The 19,477-nt window shown below is 37.7% G+C and overlaps 1 protein-coding gene across 3 annotated transcripts in view; it reads right to left on the reverse strand.

Annotated features, from left to right (window-relative positions):
* Positions 1–19,096, reverse strand: part of LOC143029918 (uncharacterized) — a 41,859-nt gene extending 22,763 nt beyond the window's left edge. For 2 of the 3 annotated variants that reach the window (XM_076193122.1, XM_076193121.1), the window contains exons 1-2: positions 19,019–19,096; positions 3,878–4,000 (exon numbers count right to left, since the gene is read on the reverse strand). In XM_076193122.1, the coding sequence (XP_076049237.1) occupies positions 3,878–4,000; positions 19,019–19,078 (183 nt within the window). In that variant the 5' untranslated portion in view covers positions 19,079–19,096. Of the gene's footprint in view, positions 1–3,877; positions 4,001–18,822; positions 18,935–19,018 lie in introns of those variants that run through there. The other variant, XM_076193123.1, reaches the window with a different exon arrangement.
* Between the last annotated feature and the right edge of the window lie 381 nt (positions 19,097–19,477).

The raw sequence follows: 19,477 nt of genomic DNA on the forward strand, positions 1-19,477 counted from the left end.
AGGAACGAAAAGCATAGGAAAGGAAGACTGAGGTACAACAAAACAGACTTTACAAAACTAAAGACATTCTTCCGGAATGCAAACTGGGAAATATTTTACAGGGAAGAAACAGCAGTGGAAGAGAAATGGAATATATTGATGGAAAACTACAATGAAGGGGTAAACAGGCATGTACCAAGACAAAAGCGAGAGAGAGAGTACATTAAATGTTGGTTCAACAAAAGATGCAGTGAGGCAAAAGACAGAAGGGACAAAGCTTGGAAAAAGTGGAGAAAAGACAAAAAACAAAGCAAATGGCAAATTTATGTTAACTATAGAAATGAGTATGTTAATGTGAGAAGAGAGGAGAAAAGGAACCATGAGAAGGATATTATAGACAAATGCAAAGAGCAACCCAAACTATTCTATCGGTATGTGAATGGTAAACTTAAAAACAAACAGGAATTGGTGAAACTATGCCAAGGAAACATAGAATACACAGAAGATTTAGAGATGGCCGAAGTCATGAACAATCACTTTAAATCTGTTTTCACCAGAGAGAAAATACCGAATTGTGACATAGACAAAAACAAGAAATCTCCCCTCATGAATGAGTTTACAGCATCACTAAAGGAAATATCAGAACATTTATCAAGGCTGGATGTCAGAAAATCACATGGCCCGGACGGTATTGCAAATTGGATTCTAAAGGAGTGCAAAGAAGAACTAACAGACAAAATACACATCTTAATAAACAGCTCACTCAAAGAAGGAAAGATACCCGAGGACTGGAAAAACGCTAACATTGTACCAATACACAAAGGAGGAAACAAAGAAGAACCCACCAACTATAGGCCAGTATCACTAACAAGCACCATTGCCAAAATTTGTGAGAAAATAATCAAGAATAGATGGGTAAAACATCTGGAAGACAATGACATATTAAACCCAAGACAATTCGGATTCAGACAAGGAAGATCATGCTCCACAAACTTAATATGCTTTTACTCAAGACTAATAGACATAGTGCAAGAAAGAAATGGATGGGCTGATTGTGCATTCCTAGACTTGCAAAAAGCCTTTGACAAAGTACCACACAGAAAACTACTAAAAAAACTGGAACACATAGGAGGAATACAGGGAAACCTACTAAAATGGATAGAGGACTTTCTGACTGGTAGAAAGATGAGAGTAGTGCTCAGAGAAAAATATTCAGACTGGAAAGAGGTGATCAGTGGAGTACCGCAAGGATCTGTGCTGGCACCAATAATGTTTGCTATCTATATGAATGACATGGATGAGGACGTGAACTGCTACATGAGCTTCTTTGCCGATGACGCCAAACTGCTAAGGAAAATAGAAACTGATGAGGACTGTGAAGCACTGCAAGAAGACCTAAATAGGGTATGGAACTGGAGTCAGAAATGGGAAGTGGACTTTAATACTAAGAAGTGTAGCATAATGGAGTTTGGAAAAAGCAAAAACAGAATATCAGGAAAATATAAAATTGGAACCAAAGAAGTAAAGAAAGTAGGATCCGAAAAAGATTTGGGAGTAATTATCACGAACGACTTGTCCTATGATATACAGATTAACAAAATTGTCGGGGAGACTTACAACTTGCTAAGATCAATAAAAGTGGCGTTTACATACTTGGACGAAGACATGATGAAAAAAATATTGGTTACATTGATAAGGCCTAGATTAGAGTATGCAGTGACATTGTGGTCCCCCAGTACCAAAAAGAATATAAAGAAAATAGAAAGAATCCAAAGAGCAGCTACAAAAATGGCACCTGCACTTGCAAACCTATCATACGAAGAGAGATTGGCTAAACTGGAGTTACCGACACTGGAGCAAAGAAGAGAGAGAGGTGACCTATTGACCATCTACAGAATCATGAAAGGCACAGAGGTACTCGATAGTGAGAACTTACTTAACTGGGACAAAAGAAACACAAGAGGACATGGAAAGAAAATAAAAAAACATAGCTATAGAAGAGAACTGAAGAAAAACAGTTTTCCTCATAGAGTTTTGGACACTTGGAACAAACTGGACAATGAAATAGTATGCGCAAAAACCATTCATGAGTTTAAAAACAAACTAGACACTGCAAGATACAAAGGCGGGACAACACGAGCATAGCTCCCCTTCCCGCAAAATACAACTAGGTAAATACAACTAGGTAAATATACCTTCACCAAGTCCATGAATACCCCGAAAAACATCTTTACCTTTTGCTAAATACTTCTCACACACCTGTCTCAATGCAAAAATTTGATTTGTACACCCTCCTCCCCCTAAACCTGCTTTTCCCCAATGATTCCACTTATTCCCCTCTGAATCCTCACAATCAACACAAATGCATACACCTTACCCACCATGCTCACCCATCTTAAATGGATAAACTAAAAAGAAGAATGAAACCTCAGCCTCTTCTTTGCCATTTCTGATCCACTTTCTTCTTCTTCATACTTTCATCCTGATCCTCTTTCTTTCATGGGAACATAAAGACTTCATAGGAACACATGCATGATAATACTATTTATCTTATAGGCTAATGAATGGAAACCCTCTGACCTATGGCTGGGAATGTGTAATAACAACTTCCATTATTTATGGATATGATGGTACAGGTAAACGTCGACTTACGATGGCCGCGACTTACGATTGTTCGACTTTACGATGACGACGACGACGATATGATAATTTAACCCCTTCCATACGGTGCCGCACACGTAGGCGTCATGAGGAGCAAGTGGATTCGCGACGCTGCCATATCGGCGTCTTGATTATATTTATTGTAGTCACCCCTGTGTTTTTACATTCTCTCAAATGTGCCCTAAATCCCATTCTCTGTGGTTTTCAAAATTCGCGGGTGAAAGAGAGAACGATCGATATAAGCGGTGACTATATTTTATGATGCGAGTATTATTACGTCACGTCGTACGGCTGGCATTGGCTGCTGCCCGCGAGATTTAAGTTCCGTACTGAAAATACATATTATAGTGTTTGAATATGGTAAAAAGGATAAAAATAATTAAATGAACTACTGTACATGTTTAATAGGCTATATTCAGTATCTCTGGTGGTTAATATACAGGTAGGCTAGGTACAGTGACCACGGAACAGAGTGGGGATCGACTTACGATGAGATCGTCTTACGATGGCTCTATCGAAACCTAATGCCATCGTAAGTCGACGTTTACCTGTATAGTACATTATAGCATCATACAGTTATGTTGTGTGTTATACTTATGTATTGCTCAATTAGGAGTTGCATGTTTTTCCCACTGTATTATTAATTGTCATAGGTTTTGTTGGACATTAATTTCATCATTGATTATATTATCTATTTATTGCTGTGGATGTGCTGTGTCTTGCGACACTGCTTCTGGCCCAGGGCAGTGGGCAAGGTGCAGGGATGACCCGTTGTTCAGGAGGTGCTAAGATAGGAGGGAGGGTGGAGGGGTGTGGAGTGTATTCAGGGATAGAATGGGTGGGAATGATTTTATGCCTTTTTCTTTTTGGCTACCCCCCTTGTAAGGGGGAAAAAGCCTTGGTATATTTATGTATGTATGTATTTATTGTAAAGAGTGTAACTTTGTATACGAGTCTGGAGGGAGAATCAAGTGAGCTCCTGTATGTTTGGTGCCAAAACAAGGAATGGCATCAGTTGTAACTCAATCTCTGAAGTGTACACACACATTTATCTATTGTAATGCTTTATTGAACTGTAATTTAAGACACTATTTTACATTGTTAAGATACTTTTATTAGCCACCCTACTACTGAGTTTTACCTTTCTAATTATCTCATTAATATATTATAAATTTTCAGATAATTGAATAAGCACTATATTCATTCAGTCTTGATATAGGTATATGATGCTGAATACCTTAAGAGCTGATAACAATGTGTGAACATCATTTTCTATATGTAATTCTGAAGCCTCCTTCCCAAGATGATTTTTATATTTTACATGAAGAGTTCCTTCTTCCAATAACCCAATACTTTCAACCTGTAAAAGATAAAAGTTCCAAAGTTACACAAAATTATTAATATTAATTCTATATAAACACCTGCAAACTTGATTTAGAAATGTTCCTATATTAATAGACTGAATCATCTAAAATAATAACAGGTTCACTACTACAGGCATAAGGCTATACAGTATTGTAAACATATTGATGTTTCAAATTCTGCATCTATTTTGTTCTGAAGGGCCCACTCAGAACTTCCAAACTGGGATTTTGAAATATACAGTATGTATTTACCTAGTTCTTGTATACAGGATAAAAGCTATAAATTCCAATTGGAGGATGGGGTGTAAGAAATGAATCATACAGGCAAGGCAGACTCAATTTTGAGAATACAGACTTATCAGGTTTGCGAAGCTAAGGGTAATTCATCAATATCACCAGGATGAAATAAGAAATCTTTATATCTCCTTACAGCTTGAATATGAATAAATATGTCAAGAATCAACCAATCGTACCATTGCTCCTGGTCTCTCTTGTTGAAAACCTGTGGCCTTCAAGTAACCAGCAGGAGCCTCCTGGTGAGTACACAAATCACTTGGAAGATAAATTGTGTTGTTGTCCAGGGATTATTACTGTGGGCTACTGTAGTAAGAAGTTTCTGTGTCCTCTGTGTAGTGATTGCATCTGGGGGCAGTTTAAATCTGTGGCTATGCCTATTTTGTGTTGGTACTCTTTTTAATGCTGGATGATGTCCTGAGTGCAGGTCTAGTGTGGTTTTTATCAGGTGTAAAATGTATTTTCCTGTGAGGCTCATGTCTGAGGGTTGTTAAAATATTGTGGACAATATTGCACTGCTGTCATATGCTATCCTATATCATGAGTATTTACAGTTTGGTTAAAAGTCTTTTTTTTTTCTTTTTTTAAGGAAGCTGTAAAGAGATGCTAAAAGCTATTGGTGTTTAGTTACCCAAGATTTATTGTAGAGTAGGTGTTGTGTAAATGGATATTCCATTAATATGTGTAGTATTGTGAGGGAAGCTTTACACTGACAAGTGAGAGGATCATTTTATATCAAGAGGTGGCCATGTGTGAGGCAGAAATGTCTTGTTCTTAGGTGTAGTAGTGTTGTTTCAAAATGTCAGTCATGTTGATATGAAGACAGCCATGGATGTATATGGGGCTTGATTGTTTTCAGATGGTTGGGTGTTGTTCCCAACATCTTTGCCATGTTTAGCATTGCTGATCAGAGGACTGGGTAAGAATCCATTACTGGCAGTAGAGCAGAGGTAGTGAAAAGGGTGGATGCCACCTTTAGAGCTGCCTTGTCTGCTTGTTCATTGCCAGGGATGCCTACATGAAATGGCAGGTGGAGATTTGGTTGATTTTGTGGACCAATGGGTGGCAGAACTTGAGGGTGCAAATTGCTTGAAGGACACTTTCTGGTATAATTATGTAGAATACAGAGGAGAGTTGTGAGTGAAATATAGGGTAGTGAGGATGGCAAGGAGTTCTTCAGTGAAGAGTGAAATAATGGGTGGGTGGGTGGGTATGGGGAGAGATCGAGATCTAGATTTTGTTTTAGTTGAGGACATTGCTGTATTTGCCTAACTGTAGTATACAGGAGAGGAGCAACACTTGTGAGCGGGTATCCACTCTAAACACAAAGATTTTAGTGGAGGACTATGAAAGGCACTCGTACTTAGGTATTACTCAAGGGAACATATTGGTTCTAGCATTCAAAGAGTCATGGATGTAGCAAAGTGTGCTTGAGATCCAAAGTTAAGTCTGCTCTGTATGAGGACCTGATATAAATTCCAGAGCAAATGTCTCTGTTCCCCATCTTGTGTGAGACAGTAGTTTTATAAGATCACAAGCTTGGTGGCAGGATGTTTTTTGTTTGAGGTAGAAGATCCAGGTGAGTCTATTGTCGAGGATCACGCACAGAAAATGGGTCTGTTGTACCTACCACTGAGAGTGGTGTTCCCTAATAGTACTTGCCCTTGGAACATGAAGTGCAAGAAGTACAAGTGGAGAGACTTAAGGAGTGCAAGTTTGGAAGTAAGTAAAACAAAAATGTCTTGCATTAATTATAAACTGTGAACTGGATAATGAGGACATGCATCCTTCCCTTGACCATGTTCAGAGGTGACTGATGTGCTGCAGCACTCTGGGGGGTGACAGACAGTGTGGACACTTGGTGCTACATTCAACACTACCAACTGCCTCATGCAGCACTGCATGAGGCTCAGTGTGGACTAGGCTTTAGATAGTCCAAATCAGGGCCTACTTTGTCTCAGTATGGGTATAGTAAAGTTGGTGGCTGGCAAGGCTAGGATCAGGATTGTATTGTATATGCTCATGTATAGGTTGCACTCTTTTTACCAAATATTCTAACAAAACTCAGGGGTGCAACCTATCCTCTCATCATAAATGTAAAATAGTATTACCTTGCCACTAATGGCAACAATCAGTGATTGCAATGTCATGGAATTACCGTGATATGCATACATTATGCATTGGAAAGCTTTGGTATGCATGATATATATATATATATATATATTTACCTAGTTGTATTTACCTAGTTGTATTTTACGGGAAGGGGAGCTATGCTCGTGGGGTCCCGTCTTCATATCTCATTTTATCTAAACTATTTTTAAATTCATGTATTGTTTTTGCACACACCACTTTCTCATCTAACTTGTTCCAACTGTCTATTGCTCTGTGAGGAAAGCTGTTCTTTTTAAAATCTCTTCTATAGCTGTCTTTTTTTATTTTCTTTCCGTGTCCTCTTGTATTTCTGTCATCCCATTTTATCAGATTCTCTCTATCAGTAATTTCTATGCCTTTCATGATTCTGTAAATAGCTATCAAATCTCCTCTCTCTCTTCTTTGCTCTAGTGTCTGTAGTTTAAGTTTTTGTAGTCTCTCTTCATATGATAGTTTTGAGAGTGTTGGTGCCAGTTTTGTAATTGCTCTTTGTATCCTTTCAAGTTTTTTTATACATTTTTTTGTACTTGGTGACCATATCGTTGCTGCATATTCCAATCTTGGTCTTATCAGGGTGATTAGGATTTTCCTCACCATTTCTTCATCCAGGTATGTAAATGCCACTTTGATTGTTCTTATTAAATTATAAGTTTCTCCAAAAATCTTATTTATATGTTTCTCAGGTGACATATTATTCATAACAATGACTCCCAGGTCCTTCTCATTTTCTACTTTTTTTATTCCTTCTTCTCCCAAATTATATGATCCTGCTATTCTGTTTTTGCTTTTTCCAAATTCCATTATACTACACTTTTTTGTATTGAACTCCATCTCCCACTTCCTACTCCATTCTTGTACTTTATTTAGATCCCTCTGTAGTGATTCACAATCTTCTTCAGTTTTCACTCTTTTCAGTAGTTTTGCATCATCTGCAAAGAAGCTCATATAGCTTTCAATTCCTTCATCCATATCATTAATATATATAGCAAACATTATTGGGGCCAGAACTGTTCCCTGCGGGACACCGCTTATTACTTCATTCCATTTTGAGTGCTGATCTCTTATCACTACTCTCATTTTTCTTTCTTGCAAAAAGTCTTCCATCCAATTTAGCAATTTACCTTGTATTCCTCCTTCATATTCTAATTTCTTAAGCAACTTCTTATGTGGTACTTTGTCAAAAGCTTTTTTTTAGGTCTAGAAATGCACAATCAGCCCATCCATCTCTTTCTTGTATTATATCTATTAGCCTTGAATAGAAACATATTAAATTGGTGACGCATGACCGTCCTTGTCTGAATCCAAATTGCCTTGGATTTAGTACGTTGTTTTTTTCCAAGTATTTTACCCATCTACTTTTGATAATTCTTTCACAAATTTTTGCTATTGTACTTGTTAGAGAGACTGGTCTATAATTGGTAGGTTCTTCTTTATTTCCTCCTTTATATATAGGTACTATATTTGCTTTTTTCCAATCTTCTGGAACTTTTCCTTCTTTTAAGGAACTGCTTATTATGCTATGTATTTTGTCTGCCAGTTCATTCCTGCATTCTTTCAGAATCCAGTTTGCTATTTCATCTGGCCCATGCGATTTTCTGACATCAAAATTACCCAAGTGTGTCAATATTTCATTCTTTGTTACTTCTATTTCTTCCATAGGGGGGACTTTTTCTTTCCACTCAATCTCTTCAGGTTGTATATTTTCCCTTGTAAACACTGATTTAAAATGTTTGTTCATAATTTCTGCCATTTCCATTTCCTCAGTGTATTCAACTCCTCCTTGTCTCAATTTCTCCAAGTCTTGTTTGTTTTTCAGTTTATTGTTTACAAATCTGTAGAATAGTTTTGGTTGATCTTTACACTTTTCTATAACATCTTTTTCATATTTTCTTTTTTTCTCTCTGCACTTTTGTACATATTCATTTCTATAACCAGTATATATTTTCCATTTTTCAGGTCTTCTGTCTTTTTTCCATCTGGTCCAGGCTTTGTCTCTTTTGTCTTTTAACTCCCTACAACTTTTGTTGTACCAGCATTTTACATATTCTTTTTCTTGTTTTTGTCTTGGGACATACTTTTCCACTCCTTTTTTGTAAATTTTTGTCAAAATATTCCATTTCTCTTCCACTGATGTTTCTTCTTTGTATATTTCTTCCCAGTTTTCTTGTTGGAAGAATTCTCTTATTTTATCAAAGTTTGTTTTTTCATACATCATTCTTCCTTTTCTATATTGTTCATTTCTTTTCATATATTTTTCTTCATTAAGTTCCAGTTCAATCAATATGTGGTCACTTTTACCTATTGGTGTTTTATATTCAATCTTGTCCACTATTCTAGGTTCAGATGTAATTATTAAGTCTAGCCTCGATGGTTCTTCTTCATTTCTATACCTAGTGTTCTCTTGTATCCATTGTGTCATTGAATGGTCAGTAATCATCTCAAGTAGAGCATTTCCCCATGAGTCATCACCACTCTTTGCTGTCATTTCTTCCCAGCAGATTTCTTTGCAATTAAAGTCGCCCATCATAACTATTCTTCCTCCGTCTTCCATTATTTTAGTTAATGCTATCTTTGTGTCCTCTAACATACTTTTATATTCACTCTCCTCCCATGAGGCTGTTTTCGGAGGCACATAATTGATCACAAATTTTCTGCTCTTCTTATCTCTGTCTTCCACTTCTATCATAATCATCTCTACTGTATTCTTTCCATATATGACACCTTTCACGTTTATATCCTTCTTAGTCAGGAACATAACTCCACCCCCTTGCTTTTTCTCTCTGTTTCTAATCCAATAATTGTATGCATCATGTCCTACACTGTTGGGTGGTAGTGGGCCTTTTAATTTTGTTTCTACAATTCCCATTATGTCCGGTTCTTTTTCTTTCAAATAATCATTCAGCTCATTCAATCCTGTTATTAATCCATCTATATTTGTGTAAGACACTCTTAGTTTTCTGCCACTTCCATTGTGTTCTCTGTTTCCCTTATGTTTTTCTTTTGTATGTCGAACTTCCTTAGTTTCATGTTCACTACTCTCCAATAGAATCTCTCTTTCTCTGACTCCGTTCTGTTCTCGTTTTTTGTCTTAGCTTCCAGTCTTTTCTGCTTTTCTTCCTCTCTTTCCTCTTTATTCATTTCTCTTTTTATCCATATCTTTTTGTGTTGTTCACTTGTTGCTAGTTTCCCTGTTTTGGATAAGATATTCTCTGCCGTTGTTTGTGACTTGAATTTAATCTTAATTGGTCTGGTCTTGTCTGTGCTATACTTTCCGAGTCTAAATTTCTCTTCGATTTGTTTCATAATTCCTGGTTCATCTTCCTGAACTGATTCTAGTAATTGGCTTACTTTTTCATTTTCCTCTTTGATTCTTGTGGTTCTATCTGTGTTGTGTTTCTCTTCCATTCCTAATATAATTATACATTTCTTCTTGTCTGCTAAATCCCTTACTATATTCTCCTTTTGTCTCATCACTTTAATAACTGAGTCTTCAGTATGTTCTTTCAATTGCTGTTTGACTATGTCAGTGAATGAAATCTTATTTCCTTCTTGGGTTTGCTTCCAATTTTTACTTTCTTTAGCTATTGTTTCTCTGTTTTCTTTACTATTCTTCTTCAATTCCTCATTCTCCCCCTTTACCTCTCTTAACTGTCTTTTTAGTTCTTCTATTTCATCAGTTAAGTTTTTATTCGCCTTTTCCAGTTCTTCCAATCTTTCAACCCTTTTTAAAATGGTGTTCATATGACCTAACCTACTCTCCAAGTCCTCGATCACCTTATCAACCTTCATCTCTAGTCTTGTCAGTCGGGGGGGGTTTGAGTCCCCCCCACTCTCTTTAAATCCCTTGAAAATATTCTCATCACTTTCTGCTATATTGCTCCTATCTATACCTCTAATCTTCACATTCCTATTAGACATGTTATCATCCAACTCGTCTTGGGTCTTTTGTCTACCCGGCGGCCCGTCAGGGCCATTTCCTCCACCTCCTCATTACCTTCCATTTCCCCAGTAATCCCTCCCCCTCTCCTCTTTCCTTACTTTCCCACTACCTCACGAGCAATTCCCCCCCCCCCCTGCAAATACAAAAAGGCACTTCTCTTTGCGTTGGTATCCACAATCTGCACTTTTCTTCAGAGCGTTCGTCAAGCCGTCCGTTCGTTGAAAGTGTGTGTGTGTGTGTGTCAAGGGTTCCATTGACTCATTGTTTTAAACTGACATACTGATAGAAATTCACATATCTATTACAAATAAAAATGTACAATTCTTCCTTTTGAAACTGTCTCATATTTTTAAAACTATTTAGAGAAATAGCAGCCTTGTCCCGCGTATTTCTATAGAGGGTACATATTTCTCAAAATGACTTATTTGTAAAAGATTCTTTATTTTCTGTCAGAAATTTATCTAAAGGTTTATTGCTTGGTTTAAGAAAATTAATTACATCTTTCCTTACTTTTTTTTATCCACACCAATTATATGTAATCATATTGCACGTCTGGTCCATAATGACCATGAGTACTAGAAAGAGCTATAAAGCAAGTCGTTGAAAATGATGGAGTTCCAGAAAAGGTTGTAAGACGATGGAGGAAGCAGAAAGATCAACTTAAAGAAAAGCCAAAATCAAAGAGAGCAGCAAGGTTTGCAGTATCTCCATACCAAAGTTTTGAAAAAAAAATTGTGTGATTGGGTTGTATACCTAAAAAATAAAGGTCTTATTGTGACTCTTTCAATAAGAACCAAAGCTCTTCAGCTAGCATCAAAATACCATCTTGTGCAATTTAAATCTTCAGCAGGGTGGTGCACAAGGTTTATGAATAGATGTGGATTCATACTACACCAAAAAACTCACACTGCTCAAAAGCTGCCAAAAGACACTGATGAAAAAATTCATAATTTTGCAAAGTTTGTTCTGAAGGAGTGCAAAATGTTGGAGTTCTTCCTTGAAAATAATGGAAACATGGATGACACTCCCATGTAATTTGATATGCAAGGAAACATTACTATAGACAGAGTGAGAATTAAAAATGTTAAAGTAAAAACAACATTTTATTGTTGTGCTAGTGTGTCAAGCTGATGGAAAGATGCTCTGTCCACTGGAAACATGGATGAAACTCCCACATACTTTGATATGCTGGAAAACACTACTATATGCAGTGGGAAATAAAACTGTTGCAATAAAAAGCACAGGGCATGAGAAACAACATTTTACTGTTGTGCTAGTATGTCTAGCTGATGGAAAAAGGCTTCATTGAATGGTTACCTTCAAAAGGAAGAATATGCTGAAGGTGTCCTTTCCACCAGATGTTATTGTGAAAGTACATCCTAAGAGATGGATGGACGAAAATTTAACAAATGTTTAGTTGGATGAAGTGTAGATGAGAAGAGCAGGGGCCTTGCTCTAGTATGGGACATTTCTAAGTCACGTTGCTGAGTCTGTCACGGCTAAGTTAAATGAATTACAAAGCAAGCAGTCATTCCTAGTGGCTGCTCCTCTGTTTTGCAGCAACTTGATGTTTCAATAAACAAGCCTTTCAAGACTTACACTTGGAAATTGTGGACATCTAAGATGATAATTGGTGAAAAGGAATTTAATCAGTTATTGAAAAGAAAAAGACCTGGATTGAACTTAGGTATAGAATGGATGAAAAAAGCCTGGATAGTACTGAAGATGATAAGTTGTATGAGAATTCGGTTGCTTCAAATAAAGTAAAAACAGACATAACAATGAGGATGAAGATGAGATTATCAAAAGTATTGATGAGCTGAATGACTCCTAGGACATGGCCAGCAACAACTGCACATTAATCGATGAACAAAATAAAAGATTGTTTGACAGTGATGATCATGAAGAAGAACTTTGGGATTCAGTAGAGATGATGTTTAATAAATATATCTACATTAATAAAAAATGTTCATATGTGACATTTTCTTCTGCACTGTTTATAATTGTTGAGTAGATAGTTATTTATTTTTTTGTCAAGTTGACTATTACTGTAAACTTTTTTATCCAAGCTCATACACAATCATAGTTTTCAGAAAAGAAGCTATTATTTTATGTTGGTGTTATGCATGATGATCAATAGCAAAAGTGTTTTAATATTTGTAAGCAAAATTTTGAAATAAAGGTGAATATTTGAAAATATATATAACAAAAAGGACCATGTCATTCCCCAGATTAGTGTGACCTATCCAATGAGTTAACCGCAAATACCCACTTTAACAACTCAAAACTAAGGATGTGATCTATTCATTGGTATGACCTATCCACTGGTATGACCTATACAGTACACAAATATTTATGATAGTTATTGACTGGTGCTTGGGTCTATTGATGATACCAATGGTGACAATTATTATCACCTATAGAGAGGATAAGCAATTGTTCCTGTGTTACCAATGTAGACTGTGGTGTGGAAGTATAAAAGAGGTTGTATAGGAGGTTCTTGTGCTCTTTTCTTGGGGTGGAAGGGTTGTAGGTGTTGGGGTGGGTGAGGGGTGGGTATGAATGCATTTGTTGATGAGTGTTTTGGTGGACTGTATGGGATACAAGATTGTATAAAAGGATCTTGCATGTCAGATGGAGTGAGGGTGAGGGGTTAAGTTGCAGATTCTAGTGACACAGGTAAGGGGGATGTAAGGATTTGTGTAGGGGTTGTCCTTGTATCATGTTAGTGGTCTCTCTTTGTAAAGTTGTTTGAATAGAACTATTGGAGTGGGGAGGATGAGTTTATCTGACAGACTGTAGTGCTTCTGCATATGTGATTCCTGGTCTGACCATCTTGGATCATACTAAATTTTAAGTTTCTCTGAAACTTATGTGTTCAAGGTCTCTGTGGCAAAGGACTTCTTCTTCAAGTTGGTAGTCTATGTAGTTTGGGGATAATACAAAATTATCTCACTTGCAGTTTATATATATATGATTGGGTTTGAGCATGGGTTACTATGTGTGAGAGTTGAGCAATGTACCCACACACCTTCTTGAAGGTGACATCATCTTTTACTAGTCTTTCTTCACTCATTCTTTCCATGTGTCCAAACCATCCTCATACTCTTTCATCAACCCTATCTCCCAGCTCCCTTTACAAAGGATTACAAAGGCGGAGCATGCCGACAGGAGACCTTTTGGTCCATATCTAGGTCGGATGTGAAGAAAAAAACATAATAAAATAATAAATAAAAACTATAATAATGTAAATAACAAATAAAATACATAAATAAATGCATAGGTATAGTTAAATAATCAACAAACAGGTAAATAATAATAAATTGACATATAACTAATACATACATACATATACCAGGGCTTTTTCCCCCTTCCAAGGGAGGTAGCCACAAAGGGAAAGGCATAAAAACACTCCCACCCATTTCATCCCTAATTACACTCCACACCCCTCCCACCCTTCCTCTCATCTGAGCACCTCCTGGATGACGGGTCATCCCTGAACCCTGCCCACCGCCCTGGGTCAGAAGCAGTGTCGCAAGACACAGTACATCCACAGCAATCTGAAAATCAGACAGACAAATGAATGACAATGTCTTTAACGAGATTCGGTGACTATACGGAAACAGCATATTCCAAATGTGGACGAACTAACGATTTATATAGCTTGTTAATGAGTGATGGACTTTTGAAATCAAAAGATCACGCAATCAGTCCTAGAATCTTATTTGCTTTCTCAGAGGCTGAAATACACTGCTTGGATGATTTGAGGTCGTTACTGATAATTACGCCGAGATCCTTTTCACTATCCACTTTTGTTAACGAATTTCCAAATAACTTGTAATCGTACTTACTGTTATTTCTACCTATGTGCATTACCTTGCATTTCATTGTTTACAATACCACTCCCAAATGTCCCCATCACAACACCTATCATTTGCATGGATGATTTGAGATCGTTACTGATAATTAGGCCGAAGTCTTTTTCTCTACTCACTTTTGTTAACGAATTTCCAAATAACTTGTAATCGTACTGTTATTTTTACCTATGTGCCTTATCTTGCATTTACTAGTGTTAAATTTCAATAGTCACTTTCCAGAATATTGCTGTAATTTATCTAAATCTTCATTCCGCAAATTATAATTATTCAGATAAACTTAATAATTTAAGATTATAACCTTCTAAGCAGTACAAACAGCACAATATGCATGGAGGTATTTTGGGTGTGGGATTTACAAAACACCCCAGCACGTCAAAGCACCGAGGCGACGGGTCACCGCGACTGAGTCCAAAATGAATCCGACCCCCCATATAAAACGCAAGCTGCACCACGTTCCATCCACGTTCTCCTCCTCACCTCCTCATTTCTCACTCTATCTAGTCTAGTAACCCCCATCATACTTCTCAGACACCTCATCTCAAACACATTCAAACTCCTTCTCTCTTATGTTCCATGTTTCTGCCTCATACAGTGTTGTTGGCACAATCACTCCTTCATACAGTCCCCTCTTAGCATCCATTCCCAAATGTATATTCCTCATTACACTCTTCAATCCACCAAGGCATTTACTCGCTTCTCGCAATCTACATTCTACCTCCACCTTTTCCTGCCACATTTGCACCCAAGTATCTAAAACTATCCACTTCCTCCAGTCGCTCTCCCTTTATGCTCACTTCCAGTCTACTGCCACTTTCACCCCTTGTACATCTCATCACCTTACTTTTACCCACATTTATCTTTAGCTTTCTTCTATCACATACTCTCCCAAACTCTGTCACCAGCTTCCTCAATCCCTCCTCCGATCCTGCCACAAGCGCAGTGTCATCAGCAAACAACAGCTGACTCACCTCCCATTTTTCTCCATTTTCTTTAACCATCTCCAATCCCTGACCCACTACCCTTGCACTACCCCCATCCATGTATAAGTTGAACAGCCAGGGTGACATAACGCATCCTTGACGAAGTCCCACCTTTACCTCAAACCACTCACTCTCTCCATTTCTAATCCTGACACAAGCTCTATTACTCTCATAAAAACTCTTGACAGCTCCTAGAAGCTTTCCTCCTATCCCATATATCTGCATAACCTCCCACAGTGCCTTTCTGTCTACCCTATCATAAGCCTTTTCCAGATCCATAAAAGCCCATAAAACATCCTTCCCCTTTCCTATAGCTTTCTCACATATCTGTCTTACCACAAAGATCTGATCTACACAACCTCTACCCGTCCTAAATCCACACTATTCCTCACCAATTACTCCTTCTGTTCCTCTCCTAATCCTCTCAATCAAGATCCTCCCATAAGCCTTCCCAACTACACTTAACAAGCTAATCCCTCTGAAACTACTACATTCACACTTGTCCCCTTTTCCCTTGTAAAGTGGAACTATACAGGCGCTCCTCCAGTCCTCCGGCACTCTACCCTCTCTCCAGCAAACATTAAATAACCTCACCAGCCAGTCCACCATCACTGTGCCTCCTTTTTTTAGACATTCTGCATGGCATCCATCCACACCAGGTGCCTTACCTGCTTTCATCATCTTAACAACTGCCTTCACTTCATCCTTCCTTATTTCTCCTCCATTTTCCTCACTCATCAATCTCATTTTCTTAGCATTTCCCACTGCAGCTATCTTTCCCTCCCTATCCTCCTTCACATTTAGCAACTCCCTAAAATATTCTGGCCATCTTCCCCTTACTGCCTTCTCTTCCATTATCATCTCTCCATCTGCACCTTTTACCTTTTCTTCTCTACTTGATTCGTCTCCTCGTCCTCTCTTAATTTCTTTCCAAAACATCTTTTTATTACTTTCAAAATTGTCTGTCATACTCTTACCCCATTTCACATCTGCTCTCCTCTTTGCCTCCTTTACCTTTTGCTTTACTTCTCTTTTCTTTTCTTTGTACCTCTCATATGACTCCCTCGTCCTATTTTGTAACCAATCTGTGAAAGCTTGCATCTTCTCTTCTACAACCTTCTTTGTTTCCTCATCCCACCATACACTACCCTTCCTTCTATTTCCTCTTGTCCTTCTTGCTCCACACACCATCCTTGCACACTTTGTGACTCTCTCCTTGAACCATCCCCATTCCTCCTCCACACCCAGCTCTACTCTATCCTTCACTCCCTCCCACTCCTCCCTCAGCCTCCTCTTGTACTCCTTCTCCTTTTCATTTAAAGAGTTCACTCTAAGAACCTTCCTACCTTTTGTCCCTTTCCTCTTTCTCCATATATCCTCCACTCTCAACTTACCTTCCACCAAAAAATGATCTGATATTCACCCACCCTCTCCCCTTAGCACATGTACATCCTTAACTCTTCCTATCAGTCCTATTTACTACTACATAATCCATCAATGCTCTATCTACCACCCTTCCATCCACCACCCTCTCCCATGTGTATTTATGCTGACTTTCTTCCGAAACACTGTATTTGCTATCATCAACTCTCTTTCTAGACACATTTCCACCATCAACTCTCCACTAAGATTCTTTCCTGGATTTTCACATTTCCCAACCACTCCATCAATTGGACCATTTCCTACCCTAGCATTAAGGTCTCCCAGTACTATTACATTGACATTTCTCCCTAAATCCTCTATGCACTCATTTAAATCTATCCAAAAGGCCTCCCTTTCTTCTACACTCTTCTCACTGCCAGGCCCATACACACTTACAAAGACCCACATCTCCTTTCCCAGTTTCACCTTCATCCACATTATCCTTGAGGAAACCTCCTTCCACTCCACTACATGTTTACCTATCTCTTCACTTACTAGAATAGCCACCCCTTCCCTCCCTCGCCCTCTCTTCACTCCTGATAACCTCCCACTTACACTCCCAAACTTACACTCACCCTTCCCTTTCAACTTAGTTTCACTCAAAGCCAACACATCCATCTTTCTTCTCATAAACATACTACCTATCTCTTCCCTTTTACTCTCATCTGTACCACATCCACACACATTAAAAGACCCAAACCTTAGGATGCTGGTCGGAAAACTCCCAGACCCTCTTATGCCTTTACTTTTTCGCTTAGGAATGTCCCCTGTGGGGCTACAAGGAGAAGGATGCCTAGCCCCACTCCCCGTCCCTTTCTTCTCGCCTCTTACGATTCAAGTGGAAATACTTGGTGGCAGTATTCTTTTCCCCCACCATAGGGAATTCCCCCACAGCAGAAAATGAATACTCAGAGAAATGGTACAGGACAGTAGCAAGGGGTTGGGGGACAGCATAACGGAGGGACATTCATAGTATAAAAGTGTCATCATTTCTCCATGAAGAGTTTTCCTCTATCATAGACAAAATGATGTGTGGCTCTGGTCCATAGGGGCGCCCCATATAGACCCTAAAGTATCAACTGCATGCTACTTTGCCACAATAACAAGCACCCAATATCCCAGACACAGTCTATAAAATATACATCCTGATTCATCAAGCTGTACAATTTAGGAAACCAGGTTATCTAAGGAATTTATTGCATGACTTCCAATTGGACACAAATACGATATTGAAACTTAATGAAGAAATGCTTAGACTTCATGAGCCTAGAGTTAACTTGGAATTTAGCTTAAGAGCTTTTGAAAAGAGTGTACCACGAATCTACAATTATTTACCAGTGAGTGTTAGGAATTGTGCCAACTTGGACGATTTTAATAAACTATTGATGATGCACTTATTTGCTATCTTATATCGAAAATATGTGCATTTTCAGTGCTAACTTCATTACAAGTTAAAAAGTTTGACAGCCCTGTGAAGTGCTGATTTAATAGCAGAGCTGAGCCTAGAACTTCATCAATGGTAAATTTAATCTGATGGAAGACAGCTTTAAACCTCTGGTTTAGGTCTATCTCTACCTTGTTGCCAATAATTAAAACTTATGTTTTGGGACATTTTTATGATTTTAAAGAGTGTAACACAAAAGAGTTTAGTTTTGGGTAGTAAAAGTTAAAAGTGATCAAGATTCTTGAAGAGAGATTAATCTCCAATCATAAAAGAAGGCTTCATAATTGGTTTATAAGGGGGCGTCATTTAAGTTCATAATGTATTGACTGCATAAAACTAAAATTAAATAGTAAGATATTCCATAATCATAATGATAATCCATATGTCATATGGAATATAGATATGCCTTTGGGTTTAGCCTAAACTAAAACTGGCCCACACAAACACAGCAAGTCAATCTGGTTACGTTTGTTAGCCATAATGAGGGTTATAAAATAAATTTATGAGTCAGTTCTACATTATGTCAACTGGTGTTCTGGTAGTGAATTTCCCAGTGTCAGTGACAGTGACACTGGATATGGATAAATACAAGATATGCAACATATTTGTCTTCCAATTTGTTGCAGACACCATTACATATTTCAGATTGCATAACTCTTGTTATTGTTTTCTTTGGGATAAACAGACATTTAAAAAAAATCACAGGTACCATTTCAATAATTTCACATTCCTTCCCCCTTCTCCTTTGCCATCCTTATTTACAGCTGACACTTCCAGAACAGAGTCTTAGACGGGGGGAAGAGAAGTTAATGTTCTTGTTTTAGAGGAGGAATACATTTAACATGTTGGATACACCTACAGCATTTGATAGTAATAAATAAATAAATCTGACCACAATGACAAACCTTTCTTATGAAATATCGAACACAATCAAATACATCATCCAATAAATGTATGGTTCCCATTGTTTCTATTGTTAGGAGTTTCCTCCGCTGGTATAATGAAATTCATGATGTTAAAATTCTTTATTTTTAACAAATAGATTTTTCAATAAGTGCAAAGATAATTTTATAATTTTAAATATAAAGATCTATGTATTTTTAATTTAACTATTGTTATCTCAGTCGGATATATTTTGTATGACAACTTTTCATAAGTTTGTCAAATGTTTACACAGGGCTGACAACAATCTAAAATGATTCTAGCAACGCGTCCCACGTCACCCGGTTAATGTTGGCAGCCCTGGTATACTATACGTTCCAGCGGGGAGCCTTAATTTTTTACTAAAACCATAAAGTATTGTAAAATAATGTATTGTAGTCTATATATGTTTCATATTGAGTAAAATACAAAGAATAATATTT

Source organism: Oratosquilla oratoria, chromosome 11, assembly GCF_046742065.1.
Source record: "Oratosquilla oratoria isolate Oo_2021 chromosome 11, ASM4674206v1, whole genome shotgun sequence".
Taxonomy (NCBI): domain Eukaryota; kingdom Metazoa; phylum Arthropoda; class Malacostraca; order Stomatopoda; family Squillidae; genus Oratosquilla; species Oratosquilla oratoria.